The sequence below is a fragment of the Adiantum capillus-veneris genome, chromosome 20 (assembly GCF_014529385.1).
Source record: "Adiantum capillus-veneris isolate H3 chromosome 20, ASM1452938v2, whole genome shotgun sequence".
NCBI lineage: Eukaryota > Viridiplantae > Streptophyta > Polypodiopsida > Polypodiales > Pteridaceae > Adiantum > Adiantum capillus-veneris.
In genome coordinates, this window is record NC_140950.1 from 1022813 (window position 1) to 1035190 (window position 12378).

At 43.6% G+C, this 12378-nt stretch overlaps 1 protein-coding gene across 11 annotated transcripts in view; it reads right to left on the reverse strand.

Annotated features, from left to right (window-relative positions):
- Positions 1-11382, reverse strand: part of LOC147431979 (uncharacterized) — a 125751-nt gene extending 114369 nt beyond the window's left edge. For 3 of the 11 annotated variants that reach the window (XR_015185486.1, XM_086491796.1, XM_086491797.1), the window contains exon 1: positions 10768-11380. Coding sequence is in view for 10 of the 11 variants with exons in the window: in XM_086491796.1 (XP_086347922.1) it covers positions 10768-11231 (464 nt within the window). In the remaining variant the exon portion in view is untranslated. Of the gene's footprint in view, positions 1-10767 lie in introns of all 11 variants that reach the window. The other 8 variants (XM_086491798.1, XM_086491800.1, XM_086491801.1 and 5 more) reach the window with 4 other exon arrangements.
- Between the last annotated feature and the right edge of the window lie 996 nt (positions 11383-12378).

The following is a 12378-nucleotide window of genomic DNA, read 5'->3' on the forward strand; positions in this document are numbered from 1 at the left end:
GAAGCACCCTCGAGAGAGATAGTGAGAGCGTTCTCTTTCCAATTAACTTGTGGATCAATCTCACGGAACCTCTTACTGTTGAAAATCATATCACATCTAAAGAAAGGAGAAGCAACAAACTTGCAACAAAAACATACGTGCCCAACACAAATTGGCACTTTGACACATTCATGTGTGATGGAAGAGTACATGCCCGGATCAAATCCACACACTGCAATGGGATCTGTCGGAACAGCTTCTAAATGTGCACTTTTCACAAGAGAAGCGCTAAATCCCATCATGCATACTGCCATAATCAAACAAGGTCACAACGTGCTAACCATTTACATGACCATAACACGTAATGAGGGACTCGTTTGTATAATCATTAGAAACTTGGGATGCAGTATTAGACTCATTTATGACGCTAACAAAAGATGTGGATTCTATGGGTTCTTTCTAAGGTGATTCCTTAGGACAATCTCTTTTCATTTCAAGGTGGATAGGTACGTAGTGTACGACATGTTTTAGGTACATACGGAACATACTACCATTCTGAACCACCTTTCAGGTACGTAATAGGTACGTACCATTTGTAAAAAAACTCATATTTTATTGAAAAACCCATAGATTCATAAACAAATTTACATTACAATGCTGAAAATGAGGAAGGGGGTCGCGAAGTGTACGTGCAACGTAGGAAGAAAGAGTGGAAGGAGCATACGAGAGAGTGGAGCTTACCTTTCTACGTGGGGAAGTCTCCGGTAGAAGTCTCGGTGTGACTATCTCTGAAGTTCTCTACAAAAACTTACTTTCTGGAAATCGTGAGTTGAAGTAACCCTTGGCACACACTTCAATTTACTCTCTAGACCACACAAAAGGCTTGCGCTAATTGTCCGCCACTGGAACGCTGGATTTCACCCAAATTAATGCCATGCGACCGTACTGAACCGTACGGTACGTACGGGTACCGTACGGTTGTACCGTACAAAAGGTACCGTATGTACGTACGGATGCAACCTTGTTTCATTTGACCTTTAGTATGACACTTCATCTTCCTTCTTTTCCATACTCGGTTCTTTCTTCAAGACTTAGCCAACGTCCTACTATTTCTTAAGCAAATTTTTCATTAGGTGTAAACTTAGGGGTACCCTGAGTTTCTGTCTTTCTTTTATTATCACTCTTAGGTGAAGAGTTCTCTTTTAGTATCACTATTAGGTGAAGAGTTTTGTGCTCTAGGTGTAGTAAAATATTGACAAGAAGACGCGTTGTGGTTCTTACCATTCTGTTGGTTCTGAGGGTTCTGCGGGGTACTTGACTTGCTCTCCTTAGGCTTACTTTTGTTGTGATTCATCTCTTGTGCGAGAGCAATCTTGACGGCGTCATTGTAGTCCTTAGGGCTCAAGACTTGCACATCGTATTTGATGTACTCGTCTAAACTGAAGAGAAAAGCCTTCTTCCGATCCTCGTCCGACTTATGAAATTGACCACCAATCTACAAAGTACGGTTAGAAAAAGACATAACGGGAGTCTCGTTTTGCTTAATAGCTCACCAATCATTGTCAACCATATAAGATATTGTGGTGGCATAAAACGATCCTTGAGCTCAACTTGGAAGTCGACCCAATTGTAAGAGAGTGTCTTGCCATCCACAGCATGCACAAGGTGCACGACATCTGTGCCTCTTGCCAGGCTTGATACCATTAATGGCATCACTCAACAAATATATGGTAGCTGTCAAAACTTTATTGTTACTGCTCCGGGCTAGCCACCCATAGCATAGGTTGTACCTTGTCCGGCCGCCCAAGTTTGGGGTCGGCCGTCCACTTGAGTTGGGCGCCCACCTTGGGCACTATATATGGGGCTAGGGGGGTACACATTTCATTATCATCTGATACGTTGTATAGGTCTTCTTGCTCTGGTAGTCAGTGGGGGGCTGATCACCCCCTCTTCCACACCTAGCGTTTGTTGTGTTCTTTGATTCCCCACCCTCCCCAGACCCTCTACACCGCTCCGGATCATGCCGGGAGCACGTAGAAAATTGTTGGACAGCAACATTTTCATCACCTCGCACTTGCGTTTTGGGTGGACGGCAGCCTCTTGGCTTGTGTTTTTCACAGAGGATGAAGTTACCCCCTACCAGGACACCATCCGGTGGTGGTCCATGCGGTCTCTCAGTGAGTGTTGCATTACACAGTATCTTCGACATCGGCTTGATCATCAACGAGCGTACGATCCTTGGGAGATCCATTCATTCCATTCCGTCTTCAGCGGTTGCGCACTCCAGAGGGGGTGGTGACTCGTGGTTTGCTATGGACACACCTATGCACTCATCAGAGGAGTTCACACGAGATAAGGCCATGCTCATGGCATATGGGATTCCGACATTCCCAAAGAAGACACCACCATCTTGGGTGGACAGACACTTGCCACTTAACCTCGACACGTCAGATCACTTGCTTACACAGGAGCATCTACAATGTACATGGACTTAGGAGAGGAGCTTGGATCTCTTCTTGGACAGGTTCATTGCACAAACTAGAGTGGGACTTCAGTGCTTTGGACTCTCTTGGAGAGTTTACCCGCAAGATGCGGGAGATCACGCATCCCGCGACTACATTCGGAGTCACACGGAGCTTGGCTTGGATTGTAGTGCAGTTGCTCTTCTACACTCTTGATCATTTGGATTGCTACCTTCAGAGTTGCTTACACTCACCCTCGGTAACCTTACAACAGACTTATCCCCCGACCTGGGCGGTAGGCCACTCCCAGCTCATTCACATTGAGAGCCACACCGAGTCGTGGTTTGGTGGCGCTGTTGGCGCGGATTCTGTTTTGGTTGACACCGGAGGATTGGAGGCAGGAGATACAAGCAAGACGGTGCAAACAGATTGGTCTGGCCTTTCCTCTTCTCAGAGGTTATTTACAGCGCAAACTACTCAGTTTGGCTTTCCTTCTTCATACAGGATGATCATCTTTCTCCTCATCTTGGGTTACCCTACCTACTGACAGGACACCATCCGGTGGTGGTCCGTGCGGTCTATCGGTGACTGCGGCAGCTTACGGTAGCTTCTACAGTGCAGACTGTTTAGTCTCTAGCTTTCCTTGTTTCAGAGGACGTTTACAAAGCAGATTGCTACATCTGGCCTTACTTGAGTTTTTCACACCTTAGCCACCTGGCCATTACAGGTTCATGCATTGACAAGGTTCCGGTCATTCTCATGACGGTTCATGGGCTTCTCCATTTTCTCCACACGGTTTGACTACAGACACCACAGATCCTATTGGGCAAGACACTTGTAGGTCTATTGGCACTTCTTTCACAACAAGGAGTTGTTTTCACACTCAGTTCGGGACCTTCACGCAGTACCTTCACACAGCATTAGCGGAGTACAGCAGTTTGATACACTGCTCGTGACGGCACTTTACCATGGAGATCTCTCGGAGGTGGACACCCCAGATTGCCGCTACAGTCGTGGAGTTCACCGGAGTATTGTCCTTTAGTGGACATTGCAGCAGACATCTTCATGATTGCCTCACATCTTCGGCTTCCTGCAGTTTGTTCAGCATCCGGTGCTGAGAAGGGGTGTTAGACTTACACCACACTGCTGCTTCACATTGGTCTAGGGCATACTTCTACGGTACATGTACGGCTAGTGTGCCTCCGGGTTGGCCACCCTTTGTATATGCATTTAGACTGCACTGTCCGGCCGCCCACCTTGTCCGGGAGCCCTCATATTTCATTTATTTCTTGTTGGGTCGTGGGGGATTTTATATGGCTTTGCCCTACCTCCCCTTGGGCACCTATTTATGGGGTGACATTTTTGCATCAACTTTTAGAACCGTGGGTTTTGTAAGTTGGATTGCCCAGCCCAACTCTTGCCCCATATGTTAGTGACCCTAGGGGGCACTTCTCAAGCATAAGTCAGTACCCACAGTACACGTACCAAGTACCCACAGTACCTCAGCACCTCTCTAGCGTTTTTGCACCAAATCAGCCAGCATTTTCAGATTTCCGCATCAGATCAGCCAGCGTTTTCGGAATTCAGCTTATCGTACCAAATCAGCCAGCGTTTTCAGATTCAGCCCTCAATCAGCCAGAGTTTTTCAGTTTTCAGCCCATGCCGCCATCGGCGAAAGCAAATCAGCCCATAGCCTCCTCGCCATTGCAAATCCCAGCCAGAAGCCCTAGCGTATTTGCATTTCAGCCCTTAGCCTTCCAAAACCAAGCATCTACATCAAGTTCCCATCAGCATCTCAGCATCTAGGACCATTGTATTGGCATTTGTGCGATCTAAAGCAAATACCCTTCTAGCGATAAAGAGGGGGGCCCTTGGAGGGGGGTTTGGAACCCCATCTAGTGTCAGTCTCCTCTCTCTCTCTCTCTCTCTCTCTCTCTCTCTCTCTCTCTCTCTCTCTCTCTCTCTCTCTCTCTCTCTCTCAGCACTTTCTCACAGTATCATTCTCTCTCTTTCTAGTCTGTTGCACAATTCTAATGAAGTCAAAAGGACGGCTCTCTCTCCCCTTCAGTAAAAGGAACCTTGAGTATGCACTGAGCACAAACCATAAATCACTTCCGCTGCACATTACACCTCTACTAGAGAAAAGCGCTCTGAGAAACTAGAGCCAAATCATCCCAAAGGGTTTTGTAACCAAGTTTGGGAAGTAGATTCACAAATCTGAGAGTGGTAGACTCAAGTTGGATCCGAAAGTTGAGATTCCCAAGGGTCTAGGAAAGCAGAGGACTCTGGGAGTAGAGTTGGAAAGAGTTGCAAGGATACCATGCCCAGAGTTTGGAAGGTGAGATCCAGAGGCGAGAACCTTGGTTCTCAAAGATCAGAATAAGGAACGGAAGTTCCTTGGCATAGGGCTTTGGCCTAGGAGTGGGAAGTCAAGGCTTCCGAGTACCATCAAGTCTGATTCTAAACGAACGTGGTAGTACATTCGGTTCAAGTGCTTTTATAGACTTCTTCTCAATAATAAACATACACTTGGGGAAACCAGCCCATCTTCTCATCCCCAGTACTCTCTCTCTCTCTCTCTCTCTCTCTCTCTCTCTCTCTCTCTCTCTCTATATATATATATATATATATATATATATATATATATATATATATATATATATATATATATACACACACACACACACACACACACACTTTGGCTTCAGTATCAAGAGAGAAATTCTATTTATCCGAATAAACTTATATTGTTATGCGCTCCCAATTGTGCCACATTGTTTAGTAGATCAAGACATCCATGTAAAGATCAGCAAGTCTGGATGTGATTGCTAAATAAGTTACAGTGATCATGATTTGTATTTGAGATCTCGATAGAAATGTGATGTGACTATTCAATGATTAATGTCTTTTTGCAAAACTAGATGTATGCAATCTGGTGCATAGGAGCATAGAGTCAGTGTCTACTGAGCTAGTTTGTGGCCTTTGTCTATTTTGTAGGCACAATCGAGGGCAATAACTCCTTTCGGGGGGTATATGTCACAAGTTGTTGACATGGCATGACCACCATACAAAGACCTACAAAGTATGAAAACCCCAAAAACTTGCAAAACTACTGGCATGGCATGCAGCCTGGATTTTCCACTGACATGCTAACGTGGTAGTACGGAAATTAGTTAGCAATTCTTGTGGTAGCCTGCTGACGTGGCAATGTACGGACATCGTTAGTGATTTTTGTAGCAGCCTGAGCCTGCTGGCCTGTTGGAAATCTGCTTTTGATGAATGATACTTTTGGGGAGAAGAGCTTTTTAATGCAATTGCTTTAGGCCTAGGGCCTTTAAATACTATAGTTGGAGTTTCACGCTAGCATTCGAAGGCGGTGAAAACAGGGCAGAACCGGCTATTGTAGCTTCGTCAAGCAAAAAAGATAGAAATACCCGAAGGGGCGTTGGGACGAGTGCATCTAAAAGTGGAACTCCGCCGCTTCGTGTCGAATCTCTTCTCCCTCTCTCTTTTCAAGTTAAGTTGTTGCAGTTTTTGTTCGTGTGTTGCTACTGATTTCTCGCTTGGGTGTCCAAGTCTGTTACAGCCTCTCCAACATCGTCATTGGTCGGCAAGAGAAGGATCTATTTGTGGGTCGAGTTCCGCAGTGTTAATACCCTTCCCTGTACAGTGTAGGTGTCTTGGCCAAGCTTCCTCTCACTCAACCTCCTCACTTCTTCATTATCTTCTTCGTCTTCAGCTTCCTCTGCTACTCTTATCCTCACATTCTTTCTCTTCTGACTTGTACTCCCTCTCCCTCTCAGATTCTCTATCAAAATCCATGGTGCGCAACAAAAAGTCCGACAGGTCCTCTGTAGAGGGAAAATCGACTAAAGCTCTAATACCACTATAACCGGCACACCACTGTGAGGCAACCAGTCAACAGGCAACACACGACTAAACTTGAAAACTAAGTACACTTAAATTGAATAGAGTACTAGAGGCAAAACATGGTAGAGCATAGTTCTCTACCAAAATGCACTAGATGTTAAGTCAAGCGCCCCACATGATACTTCTTTTTATAATGATAGACGCAGCGCACAACTACCAGGAATCTCTCTGCAACTCTACAACCATGCATAGATCTACCTGAGAGGACCCCCAAGGAATCCCTATAAAGGCACGTAGCCCAAAAACAAAAGTTTATGAAAACTTGCAGCTAAAAGCTACAACGCCCAGAAAGTCAACGCTTTCAATAATTGCGTTCAAAAAGCAGTACACAACCCTAATGCCACCTCAACGACTCGCATTTTACGTCACATATTTCACTAATTTCCCGCCACGATTTGCAACGCAAATCTTGAGGGCTATACGAGCGGCTTGCAACCCTCTATCCAGTCTAATAATGCCACGTCATCACTTTGTGACGCCAATCAACTCTCTCTCTCTCTCTCTCTCTCTCTCTCTCTCTCTCTCTCTCTCTCTCTCTCTCTCTCTCCCAAAAGATTGGATCCTATTTGCAAGTTACAAAAAGCCTAGACGACAAAATTTGGTTTCTTCTTGTTCTTTTACTGTCCTTTGGTTGTCCCATAGGCGAATCGAAGGCGGGATTTGGGCCGGGGGGGGAGGGATATACTTACGACTCACCACCCCTAATGAAAGTGGGAAAAACCGGTGTTTCGGAGTTATCGGCTAAGACTGAAACGGTCGAGAAACTATGTATTTTACATTAAAAATTTAACACAATATACCTTCATAAGTTCACAATAGTCTGAACTCACGAATTATAAGAGGGGATAAAACACTCACAAAACTACAAAAGCAAGGGACACAAGAAAACAAGAGGGGGGGGGGGGGGGGGGGGGGGGGGTTTTTAGGAAAGGCATAAGCAAATAAGTTGAAGCAGCTTACTTGGCTAAAACTTGAGAGAACTACTACAAACCTACGAAGAATACTACTAGAAATGAAACTTTTAACTTTAAACTACTAGAAATGAATACTACTACAAACCTACGAAGAAGAGGCTGAAAATAACCAAAGAAGTACAAAGATCCAAACTTGACAATATGTGACCTCAACTTCGTTGCTTGTCCGATCAAAAAAAATAAGATTATCAGCTTTATCATGCATAGCTTGAACAGCAGCTATGACATCCCTACTCACGTCGTCAATGTCCAAGAGTAGGTGCAAGTTTGTATAGAGGTCATTCATGCTTTGAACGTACTCCATAAAACCAACAAGCTAAGTTTCTATCACCCTCCGGAGGTGATGGGCATACTTAGCCATGATAAAGGCTAGCATTTGTCAAGCTAGAGCAAAAATACTAGAAGCGCCACAGATCAAAACATAAGTCAAACAATAAGTGGGCTTTTATGCTCCCAAGTTTTATTGAATTTACTATTAATTACCTTGAAGATTCCAAAGGAAGAAACATTGAAAATAGAATTACTACGATGCAAAAATGAACGAACATTTTTCATGATTCTTTTGAACGAGTATCCTTTCTCAAGGAGCAAAGAAATAAGATGGCACGATTGAAAAACAAAAGCAGATTTACTAGAACAAAGACGAGAAAATCTAAATTGTTGAGAGCAAATGACATCGTATTTAGCTAAAAGAGAAATTTTGAAGAAATGTGCGGCATACGAATGATATTTAGATTGGCATATTCCAGTTCAAGGCGTTTATCATAGATATCTACTGCCAATCCCAAGGGAGTTTGAAAAATCTTAAGGTCTAAAAAGGCGCAACAAGCACTATTTGTGATACAATTAAGTTCACAAGACTCCTTAGGATAAATTCCTCGACCTACAGAACTCGAATTCAAGTACATAAAATCTTGAAAAGAAGGAACGAAGGAACAAAAAAGATCATCTACAAAGTATCTTACATTGCAAAACTTGTGCAAAAATATCGGGCAAGTGTTAGCAAGGACAAGACGCTCCATAAAATCAAACTCATAAGTAAGACGACAGAAATTAGCAAAAAAAACAGCACAACTGGTGCCCACAGTGTCGCCGATGGTTATATATAAATTATTTTTAAAAAAATCTAACCAAAATATGATGTCAATGTCATCTACAATCCTCGTGAATCTCTTTCTTCCTTTCTCTACGTCTACATTCTCCCATAAGAAGTCAAAGTTCAAGGCTTACTTTTCTACTAGCAATACCTTAAAACTATCCTTCTCAAACTTGTACGCAAAAACTTTTGAGATAAGAGACTTGACTCTAAAGCTAAAGCCCTCCAAATTTAGCTTCATATATAGTGTTGTAGAGTCAAAAGTTTGGAGACATAAAGGAGAAGATTTCTCCTTAATGCTTCTTGAAGAGTTTAAAAACATTATAGCAAGAATCGCACCTACTAAATCATATGAAATCCAACTGGAATCGGTAAGTACACCTGCTTCCTAAAGCAAATTTTTCCAAAGTTCATTTACGCTAGGTGAAATGGCTATGAAACAATAACTAAGCCATTTGGAAACCTCCATCGGAGAGCTGTGTTACAAGAAGCAGCTATAAATCTAAGTTTTATAGGATTTTTGTAGAACTTCCAAACGGTATGCAAAAATGGTAATTTGGGCTGGCAATTAAAACCAAAAGACTTACAAAAGTCTCAATATTTCAAAATGACCTCTTGCATCGAAAATCACAACCATTGTAAGTTTGAGAGTTTTCTTCACCTAGTAACCATTCTGAATAGAACTTTTTGCACGTCAAAGTTATTAGAGCACTTATCTACGTAAGAGATTACAAAATCACAATGAAATTTCCTAAGAGCATAACAATCAGAAGAAGATAAGCTATTTCTTCCTCAAGAAACGTTCCTAGAGCAAGATGCTAGTTTCAAAGAAGCTTTCTTGAGGACTACAAACTTCCAATGCATAAGAACACCTTGAACTCCTAAAGACTCCTCAAACTTTACTATGAAACTAGAAATTCCTTTCTCTATGGCTTTGAGAAGACAACAGTCATCTGAAGAAGAAAGCCTACAGTTAGTACCTCTAAAGAAAAGGTCTTTCAAGCAATTAGAAGGAAGAATAGAACAATCGTCAGTAACTACATGACCCAAAGCTCCATTTATGTAAGAAGAAAAGGCAATTGTACTACAAGGGCGATCAATACCTGAGATTGCTAGTTGTGCAAACAATTTAACCTCATTGCCATGGGGCTTAAAATACAACAAGAAGCCAAAATGTATGACTATGCATAGGCCATTTCAGCTGTACCAAAATGTCAAGAAATGGTGTTTCGTTTTGACTGTTTGGGACGGCATTTGGCATTACTATTTGGGTTTTTTTATTTTGGTGTGTGTGTGTGTGTGTGTGTGTGTGGAGGGGGGGAGGGGGAGGGGGGGAAAAGAGAGAGAGAGTCGGGACTAAATGACACCCCCATGGTCCATTTCCTAAAGGGATCTATGGTAACATGATTGAAAATAGGTGTTGCAGGTCAACAAAGATCTTGGCCGTCGCTGCAATTGTGAACTCAATTACGAAATGCGTGTAAACTTTGAAAGGTAAGAACTTGTGTCCGAAGTTCCAATGTCGCCGCGAAACATTTCTCCCTCGCAACGTGGTGCTTCACTGTGGAACATTTCAACCTAATGTTTCAACATTATGAAATGTGGGTCTAAAATGTGTATATATTGATTTTGAATGGTCCAAAAACTTAAATAACCATAACTTGTTATATGTGTTTTGCCTGATGAGCAAAAGTTTAAAGGCTCGAAACATTTCACCTATCCATACCCACCTTGTGAGTTCAAGTTGCCTCCAGCCTACATTTTTTCCTCACAAAAAATTGGGCCTCCCAATTCACTGATAATCTTAGGGTGTCATTTCACCAAAAAAAAAAAAAAAGGAGAAAAACCTTTTTACGTCATAGGAACAATCCCAAGAGGCCTCAAAGATATATCTGACAAGTTTTTCTGCCTATTCTTCTAGATTGTTTACCTCGTTAGTCAGGCATCCTCTTTGAAATAGGCACAACAGTATAAATCCAATTTACTAAGGAAAATACCTAGGTGCCACTGTCAATTACAGCATTAGAGTCAAAAATAGCTTTTTGGTGTGCTAACACGCCTTACTATCAAAAGGCCAAAGGGTGTATTGTTTCTTTCTTTTAGCTTTTGGTTCACACTGCAATTTAAAATTTTAAGTGTCCTTCAGATTTCATATGAGCAGCAAATGATTCTCTCTCTCTCTCTCTCTCTCTCTCTCTCTCTCTCTCTCTCTCTCTCTCTCTCACACACACACACACAACTAGTTTCTAGCAAGCCATGATAAGATCTCAGTGAGATCTCACCTTGTTTATAATCAATGGACAGAGAGGATAATAACGGTACTCACTCTATTTGGTGTTTGACAGAAGCAGCGATGCAAAAGCAGATAGCAGGCACAAGGAGTGGGATGAGAAGGTAATAGAAGCCATGGGTGTCACGCTTGCAGATGAAAATACGGTAGAGAGTGATGAGGCGAAGCGTAAGACAATTGAGCCAGAGGGTGAAGCCAAAGCAGGCTTGCAGCCAGTAGGTCCAAAGAAGGCAGATATCGAGGCCCGAGTGGGACTTCCGTGGGAAATGACCATTCACCACAAGCGCTGCTGTGATCCAAATGAGGCCGCCCACAGAGCTTAGAAACGTCAGCGGCACACTCTTTGCCTTTAAGGGCCTGTATCCCCTATTGTACAAAATGACAACGTTGCCCATCAACATCGCTGCTCCGCCCCCTGCTATCGAGCCAACCACCACTATGTCCAAAGAACTCGTTGGCGAAGGGAGATCCTCTGCCATCGCCAGCCCAGGCATAGGCATAAGTGAGTCCCTAGGTGCGTCACGCGTGTCTGTGTGAGGCGAGGGGGGAGAGGGTCGCAAAAGAGAGAGTCGCTGCGAGACGACATGCAGAGCATTGCAGACTTTTTAAGAGCTAGTTCACATGAGAGGCTGGTTGGCAACTTGTTGCCAACCAACAACTTGATTTTGTGAGTTCTCATGGAAGGTATCTAAAAACGTGAGAGAGTGGGAGAGATTTCTTTTTTGTAAGGAAAATGAATGGGAAAAGTAAGTGAGAGAATCGAGAGAGAAGTAGAAAAAAAGTTTTTCTTTTCCCCCATTTAAAGAAAAACACTTTTTTTTCTTTGTCTTCACTTGTGGTTGCCATCTTGCTCCACCCCTTGGGCATGGAGCCCTTTGGGAACTTGTTGGCAACATGTTGCCAATTATTTAGTGGAAACACTCCATGTGAAACCAAAAAATTGGCAACATATTGCCAACATTTTGAAAATCAAACCCTCATGTGAACTGGCTCTAAGTTGTGATCAATCGAAAACCATGGATGACGGCACTGTCAGACCAGGCTCGGTCCATTTGACATCCAGGTGCCAGGTGATGATGTGGCCACACCTTCCATTTATTGTCGAATAATGACGAGGGTTCAGATGAAGAAGGTCAAAGGTAAAGGCCAGGTCGGCTTCCCTCGGCCGTTTGATGGTGACAAATCATGTTGATGGCATCGAGGGTGTGCAAAACGGGCGTGGAAAGCAAGGTGATCTTAAGTGACCACATGGCGGGGGGCTTGGCGGTGTGGGGGCCGAGGTTGCCCGTTGCCAAACGTAAACCCGGTCAAGGGGATGCACGACATGGCGGGGCGCTCGAGGGTGACGAGGCATACCACTGTTGATGCGCGTGGATGACTAGGCATGCCACGTTCCACAAGCATCATTTGGACAAGTGGATGGGGCACAACTAGAGGCATGCCTCAACTGTAGCATGGTGTGTGCATTCAATGCTCTCTCTCTCTCTCTCTCTCTCTCTCTCTCTCTCTCTCTCTCTCTCTCTCTCTCTCTCTCTCTCTCTCTCTCTCTCTCTCTCTCGGGATTACCTTTAGAGGCTCTCAGGTCTCAAAGCCTCATGAGGATCCTCCTATTGTGGAGTTGCCTCCTGTTGTGGAGTTTCTTGCAAG